Source organism: Magallana gigas, chromosome 4 (genome assembly GCF_963853765.1).
Source record: "Magallana gigas chromosome 4, xbMagGiga1.1, whole genome shotgun sequence".
NCBI lineage: Eukaryota > Metazoa > Mollusca > Bivalvia > Ostreida > Ostreidae > Magallana > Magallana gigas.
This window is the reverse complement of record NC_088856.1, coordinates 29,930,010-29,949,280: the sequence shown is the minus strand read 5'-3', so window position 1 is coordinate 29,949,280 and position 19,271 is coordinate 29,930,010. Positions and strand designations below refer to the sequence as shown.

The window sequence follows — 19,271 nt, the reverse complement described above, 5'->3', positions numbered from 1 at the left end:
CGGCCTGTTCCATACCTTGAAACAACAAAGATCCTCTTGTAAATGACGTGCGAAGACATAGTGCGCAATTTTTATCTGTCTGGGGTCTGAAAATTTATACACAATACGTACAGTTTGCTTATACTGTACATTACCAAAACGGAAACATACGACACGAAAGGAATATATTTTTTTTTCATTTATCAAATGTGAAATTATTCCTTGACGGATTAAAATGTTCTCTTTTGGGAAAAAAAATTGTGTGATACCAATGAAGTGTGTGTAATTTTTTTCTAACCGGATATCAAGGGAAAAATTAGATAAAGGGAATTACTATAGTGAAATAAATCAAAATGTTTCCAATGAGGGATTTAAGCCCAACGGTAAGCATGGAGCCGAGCCCCGGGGTACGGAGTTCCTTGCCCCTACATGTATCACCTAGTTCAGGCAGTTTTTCCAGCTTTACATCTTTATGGGATGGATTACGCAATCTTCGAAATAGTGTTGTTTCCGAAGAAAAGGTAAATTATATAAACTTCAATTACAATAAACTCTCATTCCACCGGTTACCCCCCCCCCCCCCCTTCTCACTCTCAGCGCTGAAAACTGGTCAATTATGCATTATGCAGGCATTAAATTATACTGTTATCTTGACTTATTTGGTGCATTATGATAAATTATTTTTGATTTAATATTGAAATGACATTTGTTAGAATGAACTCTCTCTCTCTCTCTCTCTCTCTCTCTCTCTCTCTCTCTCTCTCTCTCTCTCTCTCTCTCTCTCTGCCCCCCCCCCCATTCCTCATTTATCCACTACAGCACATCCTCATCATGCATGTACACATATTTTCAAAGAGAAAATTTGATACACTTGTATAAAGAACACCTGTAAATTAAATTGAAAAATAAAATTAAGCCCTCCAAACATGGTTAACCAGACAGAGGTAAATCTTTCTACCTGTCATCAAGACAGGTGACACGACAGCTTGTTTTCAACGTACAACATCAGGCTCTTTATAAGCACACCGACAACGCCACTGAAAAATGAACCCAGGCGGCAGTTTATTACGGGAGAAAAAAACTTGATGTGATGAACTTTCTCTAAACGTGGACCAAAAATTATTAAGAAAGCATCTCATTAAAAAGATGTACATAGATAAACTAAAAGACAGTTCGTCCTAAGAATTGCTGATTCGTGACAAATAATTGTGTACAGAGGGCTTTTATTACAATTTTAGGTGCAAATTTTGTACGTTTTGAATAAAATAAAAGATGCAAACATTGCACTCATTTATAAATTCAAAACAGGTATTGAACAATAAATTATTATGAATTGACATACAGTTGACTTTTATTAATGTTTTGGAGGGGGTGTGATATTGAAAAGATTTTTATATGACTTATCAACTGCTATTTTAATTAATTCAAAATGAAGTGTTCTTATTCGCTAACAGTGTAACTTTCAATACCGATGTTCGCTTGTTTTGTAATTGCATTTGCACAGGAAGCACGTGTACATTGCATTTCAGCCCGAGGCGCATTTGTCGAAATTAACATTGCAATTAACGTGACAACCTGTCAAATAAGATTGTCTTCTGTACTCGCACACTGCCTTAAAATTATATTTAGAGGACCGAGTTTGATAATGTTTCCTTAACTTGTAAATTCAGTGTTATAAAAAAGTATAATATAGTCATGTAATAGATGTATTTTAAAGTGTTACATACGTACTTTTTCATATAGTTATCATGAGTAATTCATTATGATATTATTTAGATGAGTTGTTGTCTTATAACACTATAAAGTCTTAAATTTTTTACTGTTGATCCATGCATGAGCTCAAAAGCTGGTTCTAAAAAATCAAAAAATTTAACATGGCAATTGTCATATACAAATTTGATTTTAAACAATCAACATTTTGCTACCGGGCATTATTATGAATTTCATAATATTATAATATTCCACGCATAAAAATCGTGAGTTCTGCTCCAACCAAAGCAAAAAATACACAGATAACAAGTTTTCATATTTATTCAGTTCTCAGCTGTGCAAATACCTTCACATATCTTCAATTTCACAGCTTACTCCCTTATTTTCAACATGGTCCCATGAAAGTTGGACCGGTGGGGGGGGGGGGGGGGGGGCAACTCGATGTTTATTTTTTTTGATATGTAAATTATAGAAAAATTATTGTGGACCAATTAGTGTGTGTGTGTGTGTGTGGGGGGGGGGGGGGGGTTGCAGGCATGCCTAGCACGAAATAGTCATACTGAGTTCAGACTCAAATTCCTATAGAAGACGATTTGGCTGGGTTTTTTTTATCTAACGTACTGATGTACATAAACAATAATTGAGTTGATTTTTATTACACTTACTTTTTTCGATTAATTTTTTGATTTGTTAAAAAATGTAAATATAAACAATGAATGTTTTTTTATGATTCCTTTTGTTATGAAGGTAGCATTCATTGCAGAAAAAATTGCATAACCCGCGTAAGCAATTTTCTACAATGTCACTACCTTCTTATCCAGCATGACTCACAAAAAGAAGCATTTTTTGAGAAACTATGTAGAAAAATCACTTACATTTGGACGTGTTGGGTTTTTTTTTCCAGAAAGAAACGTCATGGATAGAGAAAACATTTTACAAGCGGGAATGCACATATTTTATTCCGGATACAGAGGACCCCGACAGGTAATTCATTTATATATTTATTTATTTCATTATTCATTTATATTTGAAATTTCACACACAAATCAATAAGTACTATAGATTTGCGTATTTTTGCTATTCTCTAAATAATGCTCTATAAAATTCGGCTCTTCATAGAATGTGATCAGGGTTCTTAAAAGTTTTACTTACACTTACCTTTACGGTGCGCTGATACAAAGCTTTTCAAATATCCATGTTTAATGTAATTTTCATGTAAACTGAAAATATTTTGCCAAAAAATACCCAAATAACAGTAAATTATTATAATTATGGTAACATTTCTCTTGGTTTTTCACTTATATATATATTTTGATTTACAGAAAAACATTTGAATAAAATATATAGATTTTTTTTTACCCTAAATACGTGGGTTAGAAGGTAAACAATGTTACAGTATACAAGATAAGAGTAAAAGCTGATACCATTGAGGTTTTTATTTTAATGTTTTAGGTGTTGCTGTGGACGACCGGCCCATTGGCATGGCGACGACATCGATGAAGTAGCGTCCTCTAACGAGAGTTGGTTGCCAGGGTTACACACCGCGCATGCCCCGACTGATGCTTTTGGAACCATTGAGTTCCAGGGCACCAATCACCCCACGAAGGCCCAGGTAAAATGGACACCGGATGAAAACGGGAAAAAGTCACGATTTATGACGCGTGTTTATAGAAACTAAAATACGAAAGTGTGCAGATGATTAATGGATTATATATAATTAATAGAAATGTTGAATTTTATAAAGCCACACAAGCGTAAAAGGTCCCGTCCCATTTTACAACATGATGACTTAATGGGAACTTTATGACTATATTTTTGAAAGCATTTAATTTTTAGAAAAATATTAATATTAATATTTGCGTTGCTAATAGATGACATGACTTAAGATCATGCAGCGCTACACGTTTGTAAGCCATAGCAGTCACACAATATACATGGATTATATTACGAACATGAAATAATTTTAAAACAAAGCAACATAATGATACATGTACGTGTTATATCATAACACATCCACTGTTGATAAAACAACCAAGACACATTACATAAACCAAAATATTTCTTTTTACAATTCACATGAGGTACCAAAAAATCATATTAGAAAATCAAAGCTAGGTTTTAAAAAAAAAACCCAACAAATATTCGCAGTAAATTTGAAAATGAGTCAAAATGTTTTTGATCATTATTTACCAACTATAATTAACGAGCGAGTGGATTTGAGAAAGATTCTGATTTCTCGTTGCTATTCATTTTTTTGACGCTTCTCGCTTTTGCTGAATTTGACAAAAATGGTAACTATGACCTGGCAAAAATATCACAAAAGTTTTTTTTACAGGTAATTTTTTTCGTAGCAAGTGACTTTTGCGCAGTTTTGTTTTTCGTCGCAAGTCCATTTTCTCATGTTTCTTGTTTAATATCGGACGAGAGAGAGAGAGAGAGAGAGAGAGAGAGAGAGAGAGAGAGAGAGAGAGAGAGAGAGAGAGAGAGAGAGAGAGAGAGCACACCATGAAATAGTAAATTCCATGCATTCCCTATGGCGTCTAATCTTTTCTCGTTTTTCTTTCCCCAGTACGTTAGGATGTCTACAATAGACACAAAATCGGAGGCGGTTTTAAAACTTCTCCAAAAGCAGTGGGGACTGGACCTACCAAACCTCATCATAACTATGCATGGGGGCATGGCGAATTTCGATCTGTCACCAAAAATGAAACGCTCATTCCGAAAAGGCCTGGTCAAGTTTGCCAAGACAACAGGGGCCTGGGTCTTTACCAGCGGGGTCAAAACAGGTGAGTTTGTGGCCATAAAGGCCTATTTATAGACCCACAATACCAACGCGGTAAAATGTTTAATGCATGGGCTGACATGGGCTAGCTTTCATTGCGCATAAGTTTTGCGTGGTAATGTAAAATTTTATATATACGACGGATTTTAGGAAACTGAAATTAACTTATTTACTTAACAGATCTAGACACGTTGCATCGTTTTTTAAAGTGGGGGCAGACTCATCCAAAAAATCTTGACAAGCAAAAAAAAAAAAGAAAAGAAAAAAAAAGGGAATTTTGGATTTTTCCAAAATCTTCAAAATCCTAATCTGTTGGGGAAGGGGGGGGGGGGTAGTATATCTATAACTTCAATTTCACTCATGATTCCCTTATTTTTATAGCATTTTTACATTCTCCCAAAAAAGTGGGGGCCACCTCCATGATAATTCAATTTTTTATACGTAAAATTAAAAAAAATTATTGCTGCGAGAAAAAGTGCCCCCCCCCCCCTGATTCTTCGTGCCTGCTTAATGAACCGATATAGCGGTGATAAAATATTTATTCAGAGTTCCTAAAGAAAATTTAAATATTCAATTGTTTGTGTGGTCGTCATCGGGCGGTTATAATAGGTTCAAAAGAGGAGAACTCTGTATGATCGTGTCTCAAAAATTAATGTAAAGAAAATTTTTGAAAAATCAGCAGTTATCCATTTAACAATATCAAAATTAGATATTATTTACTTTTACTTTGTAATGAGCGGATCCAGGTTTTTTTCGGGGGAAGGGAGAAGAGGAGTTCGAGTTCCAATGCCATTTTTCGGAAACTTTACTTTGTTAATTTTTAAAATTACTTATTTGGAATATACCTCTGGGGATGGTTGGACCTCCCTGATTCACCCCCCCCCCCCCCCCCCCCCGATTCGCCTACTCACTTTCTAGATCCGCGCACAGTTGCACTGGAGAATAAAAAAATCATTGAAATGACTGATAACTCTCTACTTTCTATTGATATGTTGATCTAGGTGTGACCAGGCATGTCAGTGCCGCCTTTGGAGAGGGCCGATCTAAACAGTTCAAACGGAAGCTGGTCACTATTGGCGTGGTGCCGTGGGGCGTGTTGGCAAACAAGGAACAACTCGTCGGCAGAAATGTATGCCCACAATATAAACTATGGCAACTCTATAAAAGTGCCTGTTTCCATAACTTGTTTGCTTAATATTGCGGTATTTATAATTAAAAACTCTTGTGTCCATGCATCTGCACATACATTCTCAAAAAAGGCAAAGAGGTCCAATAGTTCTGTTTAATAACCTTTTCCTCTGTTGCCTCTTTTTCCATTTTACAAACATTACGGGGATTTTGCAATGCAAAGACTCGATGAAAAGGTGAAAACAGCGGATGATAAGTAAACGGTAAAATGTATAAGTAGTTCTAAAAGCTTTCAGTTGATAAATATGTCAGGGTTTTTTTTTCAATAGTAAGATCTCATCAAGAAGTCGTTTCCAATTTTTTCGGGTTAAAAAAAAAGATCATGTCAAATACATGTAGGAAATCTTGGACTTTTATCTTGACACTGACTTCAACTGTTCTTCACTTGTAAATATTAATAGCATTCAAATTTACGGAAACGGTAGCTGTGGCAGTTAAACCTTTGTAAGAGGAAAATGTTTTTAATGAAGAAATAAGTTGTGTTAGCAGAACGTGCACAGTGTATCAAGATTGATGGAAAGAGTACATTATGTTTCCTAAATATCTGTTTTTCTATGTGTGTAAAGGGGGGGGGGGGTATTCAAATCAATGTTTTTTGGAAGATGTTCCAGATGTACAAGTCCAATGTTCTAATTATGTTTTGTTTTTTCTTTCATTTCTTAAGATCACGTGTTCACATCACCACGGAAAGACAGCTTACGTCCAGTCGACTCTCGACAGTCACCACGCCTACTTCCTGTTGGCTGATAACGGGACGGAAGGAGAATACGGGGCGGAAGTTATCTTCCGTAGAAGAATCGAGCGCCATCTATATCAGCAAAAAGTTTCAAAAGGTAGATAAAGACAGTACATGTACAACAACGTTTGAACACTTTTGATCGTTCTTTATCAAACTGTAGAAAATTAAATTTTATTTTTTCCTCCTAAACTAGGAATCAATATTCCTATGGTTTGTGTGGTGCTAGAGGGCGGAATGAACACAATCAGGGCGGTGTTAGAATACGTCACAGACAAACCACCAGTTCCTGTCATCGTCTGCGCAGGAAGTGGGCGTGCCGCAGACCTCATCTCATTTGCATACCAAAACGCAACAAAAGACGGGTAAATCCACCCTTTTGTGTTTTATTGACAAACTTGAAATTAAACACAAATTTAAACACTTCATAAAATATTTAGATCAAAAGAAAAAATTGTCAACTATTAACTTACAATATTCATCCATGTACTGAGAAAGAAATTTAAAATAATTTGTATCATAAGGGAAGTAACTCTTAAAAATAATTTGGTTTTTACAGAAAACTTCCAGACAGATTGAAGGTAATTCTAGTGGATGCTATACAAGACACGTTCACGTGTACCGAGGAGCAAGCAAAGGAGCTATGTCTGGAAATCACCGTGTGCCTACAGAGGAAAAATCTGGTAAGTTGTACACTGTTAACGTTAATGACTTAGCATGAGAGTTTAAATATTGCCCGATGCCGTAGTCTTAGGGCAATAAAAAACATTATTCCGATATTTCTATCTTCAGGTCAATAGTGTTTCCTGCAATGATTAAAAAATACCATTATACAAGTATTTTTTACAGTGACTTAGCATGAGAGCTTAAATATTGCCCGACGCCGCAGGCTGAGTGCAATGCCGATATTTCTATCTTCGGGTCAATAGTGTTTCCTGCAATGATTAAAAAAATTCCAGTATACTAGTAATTGTCACAGTGTGTATTGCCTAATTTCCTCTGAATCATCGTCCAACCCGACTCCCTTAACGGATTAATTCTAATTGTTGTATATTTGAAAGTGCCTGATTTAAAATCTTCTAAAGAATTTTAAAACCAATGATATACGGTGTATTTTTTTGACGAAAATATATAGTCATCAAAGGGCGGAGGGTTTTTTGGGTAACAGGTTTAACAGGTTGCAAGAAGAAATTTTTCCAATTAATGTTTAGTCAATCCAAATTTCGGAACTCGGGTATACTACAGCAACACGGGTTTAGCTATTACAGTGTTAAAATTCTTGATTGATTTCTCAACATCACGGCGGCAAATTAAGAAATGACTTGTGTGTTCGGGGGTTGACTTAATTTATAGTCTTTGGGTTTCTGTTTCAGATAACAGTTGTAAACCTCGCAGACGAAAATCAAGAATTGGATATGTTGATTCTGACATCAATATTAAAAGGTAAATATCTTCATCTTTGCATTGATACCCACTTTAGTCACTAATAGTAACATCATATTATAACCATTTTAACAAGAGCTTGGACTTTTGGTAGTTGTGTCAAACAGCAATGTGACGTGGGCATATCAATTTCATTGCTAGCCACTCAGCTATGGCTCTTTGAAATCAACAAGATTCGTCTGGCTTTTGAGCTAAGACTCTGCAATCTGTGTATAATTCACTTGAAACCAGTGTCATTTTTAACTTGTTTTGACGCAAGAAATAGATTGTTACGTCCTACTGAAAGTTCAAGGTCTTGTTAAAATGGTTCTTTAAGTTAACACAGCGATTAAGAAGGAGGCGGGGAAAGCGAAGTGATCGAGTCCCTTCTGAACATATCAAATTTTGATATACAAACTCGAAAAAGATAAAACTTAAAAAAAAGAAAAAAACCTCAAAATTATTATCCCTTCAATTTATTATCAAATACCATGTACTAGTACATGCAATAAAAATAATACTTGCATTGTGGATGTGATTTGTAAGTATGTGGTTTGTTTCAGGGACATGCAGTAGTATATCCGAGCAGTTGCGCCTCGCTTTGATGTGGGACAGGGTTGACCTAGCGCAGGATTACATCTTGGATAGAGAAAATGGTCAAATAGTAAGGATTTCACCGCAACTACATGTAACTCTGTCAATTTTAACAGACAAAAAATATGTGTACATTCCCAACGCATTATTTCTCCCAAGAATGCTCTTTCTTTCTTTCTTCTTTCATTCATTCTTTCTTTTAATTTCTTTCATTCTTTCTTTCTTTACATTTCTTTCTGTCTTCTTCTTCCTCTTTTTCTTCTCTGTTTCCTTTTGCATTCTTCTTCTTCTTCTTCTTCTTCTTCTTCTTCTTCTTCTTCCATGTTAATTTGAATATCTCTTTACTGCTACAAAAAAGTAAAGAAAACCCCGATTGGCTTTCAATACTTTCTTCTAGACTCCCCCACCTTGTCTTTGCGACATTTATTGTTAATAAAAGAACTAACCACCCCAGTGTCTGTCTTTAGAACGAGCCCCTGGAGTCGGTTATGATGGAGGCTCTCATCAACGACAAAGTGGACTTCGTGAAGCTGTTACTGGAGACTGGCGTCAGCCTGCACTCGTTTCTAACGGTCAATAGACTGGAGGAACTCTACAACATCAACGTAAGTCTGGTTACAACATCAACGTAAGTCTGGTTACTTATCCAACATTAAGAAAACCAGTAAGGCATAATTTATATGGAAGAAGTATACGCCTCAAAACTTCTGTACATTTGTTCTAATTGAATTTTTTTCTGGACTGTTTAATCTAAATTGGTGTTTGGTCAATCATTTAGATCTAAAAAGGAATAAACTTACGTGTACAAAATATCAAATTGTAAATTTTATGTAAAGAAGTTAAACTATAGATTTTGTTTATTTCAACGAAAAATTGTTAATCATACATGTATGTACATGCAGTTCTTTTCCAACTACTATGTAATGCTATGAAACTTTACTCTTTAGCCTGTAAATTTTATATTATGTATTTTTCAACAGCCACAGTGCCAGTTTAACCCTGTCCGATATTTTATCAAAGGATTACGAAAGGTACTACATGTATATAGCTAGCTAAAAAGTTATACTCAATTCTGATTTTAAAATGGTTCATGTTAACTTCACCTCTTAATTTCAACAATTTATTTTTTACAGAACCTTTTTCCAAACTATCGGTACACTTTACTGGACATTGGACTTATAATTGACAGCTTGATGGGCGGGGCCTTCAAATCCATGTATTCTCAGAAAGAATTCCGTCAGAAATACGTTGCGATGCGAAGAATTGTGAGTGTTTTTCAATTCTTTATAGCTCAAAAATCTTATACTAGGCAGATATATTTTTTGAATATTTTTAAAGTTACATGTATCACACAACACTTAACTGCATCATGCCATTTTACCTGGAAAATTTCAACCCTTAAGAGTGGTCATTTTTAGACCAAATTAATCTCCTGGAAATGAAGAACTTTGTATGAAAAGATGCTCAAATTCTAAAGCTAAAATATTTTGGAAGTTTTCTTTACTAGATAACAGTGTATGGCCAAAACTATCATTTTGAAAAATGTTATGGTCGAATTGATGGGTTTCGTTGACCATTCACCGTCATTAAAAGCAACAACATCCTTCCATGCATTTATGAATGACTTTACACTTTTGGTTTATAAACAGAGTTCTAGCAGTAGCAGCACAACCACTAGCAGAAAGTCGATGATGAAGCAGACGTCTTATTTGAGTGACATGGCCAGCTGTAATTTATTCCAGTACCCTTTCCATGACCTCATGCTGTGGGCGGTGCTTATGAACCGTCAACAGATGGCGCTGTTTATGTGGCAACAAGGCGAAGGGGCAATGGCTAAGGTAGGCGCATGCAAGGAATATTGGGGTAATTTTTGGTATGGTCTTTACTATGTGATCATGAATTTAATCAGTTTGAAATATAGGGGGTTGGGTGGGGACTCCCTTACAATCCTTACGTAGAGTTTAAAAGTCGGCGAAGTGTGTTAAGGATAAGTAAGGATTTCATCTTTAATTTTGATTCGTGAAACTTTTTAGCCTATAAATGCTTTCTGATTATTGCTTTGTTTGTTAGGCCCTGGTTGCTTCCAATCTGTACAAAAGAATGGCCCAGGAAGCAGACGCCGACGTGTTAGAAAGCGGCATCTCGGGACATTTAATGGAAAACGCACAGTAAGGACATTTTTTTCATTCTTTGTGGTGCTATTCCTCTATTCTTAAAATGGGTTATATCATTGTAGTTGATGTAAAATTTGACGATTTTTAGAGAATTGGGTTCGCCAAATTGTTTGGCCAACTCCATTTTTTCTGCTGTTTTTGTGGATTGATACTGGCAATTTGGTGATATATACATTCTTGAAATGTTTGTTAGTTTTTTTTCTGAAAGGTTTGAATTCTTTTGAATTTAGAGAGTTTATGAAGCTGGCCCTTGAATTTCTGGGTCACTGCTACCATATCGATGTCGACTATACCCAGCAACTCCTCACTGATGACTTGATAAACTTTTCGAACGCGACCTGCATCACTTTGGCAGTTGACGTCATGCATTATGACTTCGTCGCTCATAACTGCTGCCAGAACCTCATCAATGATATTTGGATGGGAGGTCTGCAGACAAGGAAAAACAGCAGTATTAAAGTAACCATTTTTTATAAAAAATAGTATAAAAATCGGTTTTACTTTAGAACCATTTTAACAAGAGCTTGGACTTTCGATGGGATGTAAATATCTATAGTTAGTTCATCAAAAGAAGCTGTCAAATATTGAGTAATCATCTTCTTTCTGATTCGCCAATCAAGTTCATCAATATTCATAGTCCGTAAAAATCTTGGGTTTTTTTTAGCTCAAAAGTCTGCACTATTGAGTGAAATTGATGTTGTTTCTACTGAAATGTACAGCCCTGAATAAAATTGGACAAGTGTCGTTGCGTTCAGTGTCTTCATATCTATTAGCCATTTTCAATGACTGGCCAGTTTACGATAAATAAACCTCGCCTTCATCAAATTGAAGAGTGACAAGTACTGACCAAAGTCCAAGCTCTTGTTAAACTACTCTTTTTTTACGTTTTTATATTTTTGTTTATCATAATTATTATCAAAATTGCAATACTTAATTTAGTACTTTATTATACGAATAATCGCCGAACTGTTTAACATTTTCATGATTGCAGTGGATTGACTATCATGATAGATAGATAGATAGATAGATAGATAGATAGATAGATAGATAGATAGATAGATAGATAGATAGATAGATAGATGTGAATTAAACGAAATCCAGTCATTCCCAATTAAATAATTTAAAAACGTTTCCATTCATTTTATTTTTAGGTGATTGCAGGCATCTTGTTCCCTCCGTTTTTGGCAATGTTGGATTATAAGTCGAAAAAACAGCTCAAGTTCATGCCTCAGACAGCGGAAGAGCACCTGGAAGACACTGTGGAAGATGAAGACAGCGATGAAAATGAGGAGAACGATAGCTATGATCTGGATGATGACAGCATACAGCAGGTATAAACTAGTTATGATCTGGATGATGACAGCATACAGCAGGTATACACTAGTAATGATCTGGATGATGACAGCATATAGCAGGTATAAACTAGTTATGATCTGGATGATAGCATGCATACAGCAGATATAAGCTAGAAAAACAGGTTTAGTTTACCAAAAGTATGTAACGTTATTTACATGTTTTCTTAAATATGAAAAGTTTATCCCATCTACATTATAATGTATAATATAGGAGATGAAATGTATCGATGCTTGTATCAGGATTGGGGTATATATTTTTTTCAAGTACGATTATAACGAAACTGTTTTGCGTCTCACTTTTATTCTCGAAGCACTCAGTTAGCACTTTGACAACGTACAGTCGGGCATTGTATAAATGCTCGAAGAATTAAAAAAAATGATTGCAATGAAAATAAAAATATCCTATTGCAGGCTTCACCAGTGAGAACTCTGGCAACATCCAGCTCTATGCCCAAACTGAGCGATGCACTGAAAGCTGGACAGAAACCGCCCATGATCCGATCAATGGTACGCTATTAATTGCTGTAAAAAGAGATGTTTTCTGTAATTTAGGGGGCTAAAAGGTTTTGGTCATTTTTAGGCTATATTATTCTCCTTGAGAGAAAAAAAAATTAAATTTGTGTAAAGATATTGAAAAAATATATTGAAATTTTAAAGCTGAAATATTTAGAAATTAGTTTTTACTTAACAAGATAGGTAATGGCCAAATATCAATCTTATCTAGATATCAAGATACATCTGAAAGGTAAATTGTTGACCAACCACATCCAGCTTCCTTAAAAAATGAGAGAGAGAGAGAGAGAGAGAGAGAGAGAGAGAGAGAGAGAGAGAGAGAGAGAGAGAGATTTCACTCTTTAAGAAATCAAATGTTTCATGATTATTTTTATCAGAGCATGCACATTGACAACCAGAGAAGGCTCAGTCGCCAGGAACTAAAGTCACTACAGAAGATCGCCAACGAGAAACAGCGGGGTTGTAACGTTTCGGTCCACCTTAAAAAGCCCCTCAAACTCACCAAAATGACTCACAAATTCTACACCGCTCCCATTACTAAATTCTGGTTTTACTTGGTAAGTGAATTGCTTGTAAAAAATATCCATCTCTGACAATTTAAGGTTAAATAAAGGGCCAGTCATGTAAGATTTGACGGGTGTTTTAAGCTTCAACAATAGTTCTCTAAAATTCTGCCTTTTGGTAACAGATTTTTGTCCCCCGCCGCAACGCGGAGCGGGGACATAGAAATGCCGGGCGTCCGTCCGTCCGTGTGTCCGTGGGTCCGTGTGTCCGTGGGTCCGTGTGTCCGTGGGTCCGTGTGTCTGTGGGTCCGTGCGTCCGTGTGTCCGTGCGTCCGTCCGTCACACTTTTTTGTAAGCGCTCTCATGCCTACAAATTTTGACGGATTTTCATTATATTTATACCAAATGTTTATACCACTATAACCTTGGTCAAGTTCGAAAATCAGCATTGGTCGATCCTTTTTGTTGGAGTTATGGGACTTTGACCGCAGTAATGACTCCGTTTTATCCAAAAATTGACCTTGTAAGCGCTCTCATGCCTACAAATTTTGACGGATTTTCATTAAATTTATACCAAATGTTTATACCACTATAACCTTGGTCAAGTTCGAAAATCAGCATTAGTCGATACTTTTTGTTGGCGTTATGGGACTTTGACCGCAGTAATGACTCCGTTTTATCCAAAAATTGACCTTGTAAGCGCTCTCATGCCTACAAATTTTGACGGATTTTCATTAAATTTATACCAAATGTTTATACCACTATTACCTTGGTCAAGTTCGAAAATCAGCGTTAGTCGATACTTTTTGTTGGCGTTATGGGACTTTGACCACAATCATGACTCTGTTTTATCCAAAAATTGACCTTGTAAGCACTCTCATGCCTACAAATTTTGACGGATTTTCATTAAATTTATACCAAATGTTTATACCACTATTACCTTGGTCAAGTTCGAAAATTAGCGTTAGTCGATACTTTATGTTGGCGTTATGGGACTTTGACCACAATCATGACTCCATTTTATCGAAAAATTGACCTTGTAAGCACTCTCATGCCTACAAATTTTAACGGATTTTCATTAAATTTATACCAAATGTTTATACCACTAATACCTTGGTCAAGTTCCTAAATCAGCCTTGGTCGATAGACTCGATACTAGTATACTGCTTGACCGGCGGGGGACCCTGGAATTCTATTCTTGTAACCATGAGATTACGGCGTTGACTTACATGTTATAAGGGGGTGTGATGGACAGGTATTATAAAATGAGACAGGTTTATTATAAAAATAACCTAAATGGTTTTTGAACAATGATATATTAACTTGTCGGAATAAATTTCTTGATGAACCCATTTATATAGAATAATATATGTTTTGTGTAATAGTAAGAAACAAAATTCGATATATAGAATTACATGTATATCCTTTGTGCGTGTGAATTTTTAGTTTTGTTCTATTCTATTTATCATATATCATATCATATATAATATATTTCTTCACCAAATTTTTGGTGAATTTTGAAAAAAAAATCTTATTTGAATTTAACTTGTTTGCATCTTACAGATAACGTATATCGCTTTCTTGGTGGCGTTTAGCTATACCGTTCTCGTTAGAACGTTGCCGACACCTGCATGGCCCGAGATCTTTGTGATGGCCTACCTTGTCTCTTTTGCGGCCGAGAAATGTTGGGAGGTAGGAACTGCTCACTTATTTCCAGTCATCAAAAATATAGGGTTTAGGTTTCTGATCTTCTGATGTTATTTAAAAGACATTGTTATACCCCTGTAAAACAGTTACTATATAACTCTATACGAAAAAAAAGTCCAGCATTTTGACTGTTGGACTGGAACTGTTAGATTGGAACTGTTAAAATTGACTGTCAAAAAAGACTGTTGACCGGTGACGTCACATTCTGCATTCAAATTATAATTGCTGTTTCAGATCTTTTCGTATAATTATTATAATTCTCAACAGTAATTCTAAAATCTAGCTCTCTACATACATGTAACTATGCAATATATAATAGACGTATCTGCACTTTATTCTCGAACTGTAACGTTGTTTGAAAAAAAATCTCAAAAAGAAATAGTCCAATGTAACTACATGTAAATGATTCATAAACCCATTATAAAAACCCATTTAAACATATTTCATAATATACAGGTATATTTCAAATCCACACCTTTAGCACGAATTATATACGCGTGGACACATTGACAAACATTTTATGCGCTCACTTCGTAATTCGAAATTCTCAGCAATCATCAATCGCAACTTCTTTGGATATTCCGACAGGCTCGGATAAAAAGTGTTTTTACCGAGCCAGCCGGAAAAGCCTGAGAAGTTGCGATTGAGCATTCATGACATGCAGACTTGCCTTTATTTTCAGTTGGCAGTATTAGTCCCTGGTCCACTGAAGATAAAACTGCGAGTGTTCGCCAGTTTTTACTGGAACCTGTGGGACGCGGTAGCCATCGTTTGGTTTACCATCGGGGTCATCTTAAGGTTCAACCCCTCCACCCTGAACGCTTCACGGATTGTGTATACGTTGAACATTGTGTTCTTCTACATAAGGATCCTGGGAATTTTGTCCGTTAATAAAGCTCTAGGAGCTTATTCCAAGATCATCGGGAAATTGGTAAGTGTGTGGGTGTGATATTTTTTTTTTGGTCTCAGAGGTATTTGATTTTTAAGGTCGGTACTTATCAATTTCAATTTTGCTTGAAATAAAACGTTATTTAATACGTACAGTGTATGATAAGTCTACGCCAGTAACAGTAATTTGCATTGGTGTTATGATTTTACACTAAGTATCCTAACCCTTGAAGTTTCAGTAAATTTACGCGTATGCAGTGTGAATACATGCATAAGAAAATATATTAGCGTGCAAGAAAATTTCTTGTAATCAAGAATGTTCAATTTCCCTAAAGTTGCAAACATTTGTCGCCGCTCATCATTAGACGTTCACCACAAGCTTGTTACGTGTATATCAATCGCAAAAGTAAAGTTAGCGCGAATAAATTTAGGTTTACTTTCACTTTCAGCTAAAGCACACATCGTACTTGGTTTACTTTCACTTTCAGCTGAAGCACATATCGTACTTAGGTTTACTTTCACTTTGAGCTGAAGCACATGTCGTACCTAGGTTTACTTTCACTTTCAGCTGAAGCACATGTCATACTTCTCCATCATCATGTTCATTGTGACTGCCTGCTTTGGAGTTATCCGCCAGGCGGTCCACTTCCAGAACGAGGAGTGGTCCTGGTTCATGCTGCGCTCCGTTTTCTTCTACCCCTACTGGATGATATACGGAGAAATTTTCAAGGAGGAGATTGACAGTAAGATATTGATTTTTTTTCTTTCTTTGATTCTCTCATTAATAATCAATTCAATTATTCGATCAATTTTAGTCATTTTTTTTTATATTCAAACACACATTACGATGTTTCTATTTATTAGAGCTGGTACTTTAATTAATATTTTTCTTATTTTCGACTGATCAAGTTGATTTTGGTCAAAATATTTTTTTTTTGCATTTTCCAACATGACGACATGGTGTTTTCTCGTTAATCTACGGCCTGTAGAGCAAATGTATTTTATACTTTTGACTGTAAATACCCTGACTATATTACAGCCGGTGTAGAAAAATTATATCGTATCTGCTTAGCTGTATGAGTACACGTATATTTTGCCAGCTATATTTTACAGCTTATATATGAATCGATTCGCTTAGCTATAAATTTATACACTTTACTGTAAAAGTGACTATTTACGCTGGTGGTTAAGTTCGCGTTTTCTTTAGTTAAACAATACGCGTGCGTATTGAATTCGCTGATGCGTGATTTCACCAAAGTTTTTTTTAAAAAATTGCCGTACGCGCGGGGGCACTTCCCGCTGTTTTTTAGCTTGTGTAACTATAGTGTAAATCCCCCCCCCCCCCCCCCCCCACGCGTAAAAAACTACTTTTGCAGTATGCTACAGTGTGTCTGTTCTGTTTTAATTTACAGCCTGTACTGATATTGATAATTACCCCGGCGGCTGTACATACGGCTCCTGGGTATCTCCCCTGGCGATGTTTGTCTTCCTTCTCGTTATCTTCATCCTCCTGGTTAACCTACTCATCGCTAGATTCAAGTAAGTCATTCCAAAAAATAAAATGTACTCTCAGTATCAATTTAGTATATATACTTGCAAAACAAGCTAAACAATTATAGTAAACGCTTGGTGTATTATGTGTTAGTATTAATTTTTTTTCAATTTGCTTTAAATTCTTGTACTTCCCATACATTGCAATTGAAATTTGCCAAAAATGGTTTGCTTTTTTTTTCTTCTTCAGAACTCTCATTTTTTTTCCATCCCATAAAAACATTGATTAACTTTACATACATCTAATTGTATCTTTACTGTTTTAGCGCAACATGTATAAGGGTTATTCCGAGAGTGAGGGAGATCTGGAAATACCAGCGGTACAACGTGATACTGAAGTACAAACTGTCGTCATTGCTGCCCCCGCCACTAGCTGTGTTCAGTTTGATCTACCAGGGCATCAAATACCTCATCTGGAAATGTCGCGGCAGGGAGGACTTTTGTGATCATGGACTGAGTAAGTATATTGTAGTTGTTTCACTGTAGATAAGAAATTTTACAGGATGATTGGTTATTCTATTATATTCGCGATTTACGAGATTCTTGCGAAATAACACCAATGGAGAACGCGAATGTATTTTACATGTATGTCACAGATATTTCTAAAGCGTGACGTTAAAACCGTCATGGTTTTTATTAGTTTGTATCAAATTGTGGAATATTAACAATAATACGAAATATTTTGTGAAATTGTTTAAAACAACTTGCATCAGTTCACAACCATTCTTATTAAGTTAATGGTGATCTGTTAAAGAACAAAATGTTTTTATGTAAAAATGAAGTTTAAAATAGGTTCATTTTTTAAAACTAGTTTTATCAATATTCATCGCTCCAATAAAATAAGTGACAGTAGAGGCACAGGGACCAATAACAGACGATATATCGTTCTTTTTATTACGTCATCCAAATATGTATGCAAAAAAAGGAATGACGTAATTAAATTAAAAAACATCGAATGTTACCCCCCCCCCTTCCCCGCATTTGCATTTATTTTTTCTTTATCATTAATTTCGTTCTGGGTTTTTTTTTCTCGCACAGAAATCTATTTGACAGATGAAGAAAAGGACAAACTTCACGAGTTTGAGTTACAGTGCCTTGAGGACTATGTGAGACACAAAGAAAACAAGCTACAAACGTCTGCAAACAAACGCATCTCAGCCATCTCCGAAAGGTGGGTCTCTCCTTAAAATTTTGTTGGAATTTTGGAATCATTTTATCTTCGGTTTTTTCCAAATTTGTCTATTTTTATGTTGACTTTTATAAAAATGTTAGAAAATATACCATTTTCCTTAGAAATAATTTTTAAAAGATAAATTTCTGTTGCAAATATGTTCTTTGATAAAGGGTTACCAACAAAATCTACAATAATTTATGGCTAAAAAATTTCTCCGATTTTTTTTTTTTTAGAGTGACGGAGATATCAGCTCAAATGGATGATGTAACTGTACAGGAGAAATCATTCAGACACACCTTGCAGTTAGCGGACCAAGGTGTTAGCAAACTGGAAGAAATATTTCTCAAAAATCACGAAATCGTGAAACTGATGGGGCACATGGTTCCGGGTTTTGACGAGTTTGCGCAGAGCCCTTCTCGGCAATAGCAACCGATTTGTGCACCATAGCAATTGTGATGATATTGATTGCTTTGAACTTATCAAGACTTTTATAAATTCATTGTCTTGTGAATCTTTCTGTGTACCGTTTGTGATATATGTTGAATATATTGGTAAAGGTTAAAAAAGCAATCTTTTCGCAAGGTTTATTTTATAATTTACACTACAGAGAACTTAACGTTATTGTAAATCTTTCGACTTTGTTTTCGTTTCCTCCTATAAAGATGAATTTATTTTTTGTTTAATTTCAATATTGAAAAAAATAAATATATATTTACATTCTTTGACAGTTAATTGTTCATTTTAGAACTGTTCATTAGTTTTACTACATGAAAGCCAACACACTGTTATGAGCAAAATTATGAACAGTGCATGTGAAATACATGTATTTACAAAAACGTAATACCATCGCATCAATACATGTACATCTATCCTCTTGTATAAATCAGTCATGCATACAGTAAAATAGTAAGATTTATAGGTAAATTTAAAATGATTGAGTCCTTTTCAGGGAATGGGTTTACAAATTACCAGTAAAAATATGTGGTTCTGCACCC

The 19,271-nt window shown here is 35.4% G+C and overlaps 1 protein-coding gene across 1 annotated transcript; it reads left to right on the top strand.

Moving 5' to 3' along the window:
* On the top strand, positions 1-18,824 carry LOC105318795 (transient receptor potential cation channel subfamily M member 3). The gene is made up of 26 exons (XM_066081971.1): positions 1-500; positions 2,594-2,673; positions 3,142-3,301; positions 4,259-4,475; positions 5,473-5,600; positions 6,324-6,492; positions 6,592-6,760; positions 6,955-7,078; positions 7,769-7,838; positions 8,381-8,481; positions 8,879-9,016; positions 9,392-9,442; positions 9,545-9,676; positions 10,061-10,249; positions 10,482-10,579; positions 10,816-11,044; positions 11,737-11,916; positions 12,352-12,447; positions 12,831-13,010; positions 14,520-14,648; positions 15,346-15,594; positions 16,120-16,294; positions 16,964-17,090; positions 17,369-17,559; positions 18,141-18,273; positions 18,510-18,824. Exons 1-26 carry the CDS (start codon positions 333-335, stop codon positions 18,700-18,702), a joined length of 3,876 nt encoding a protein of 1,291 aa, XP_065938043.1. The 5' UTR covers positions 1-332; the 3' UTR covers positions 18,703-18,824.
* The last annotated feature ends 447 nt before the right edge of the window (positions 18,825-19,271 follow it).

Bases quoted from the DNA above. Each gene is read 5' to 3' on its own strand.
- LOC105318795 (XM_066081971.1), top strand. From the start codon at position 333: ATGTTTCCAATGAGGGATTTAAGCCCAACGGTAAGCATGGAGCCGAGC. The intron at 10,580-10,815 runs GTAAGGACATTT...TTTTGAATTTAG, and splicing joins CATTTAATGGAAAACGCACA to AGAGTTTATGAAGCTGGCCC. The intron at 12,448-12,830 runs GTACGCTATTAA...TATTTTTATCAG, and splicing joins CGCCCATGATCCGATCAATG to AGCATGCACATTGACAACCA.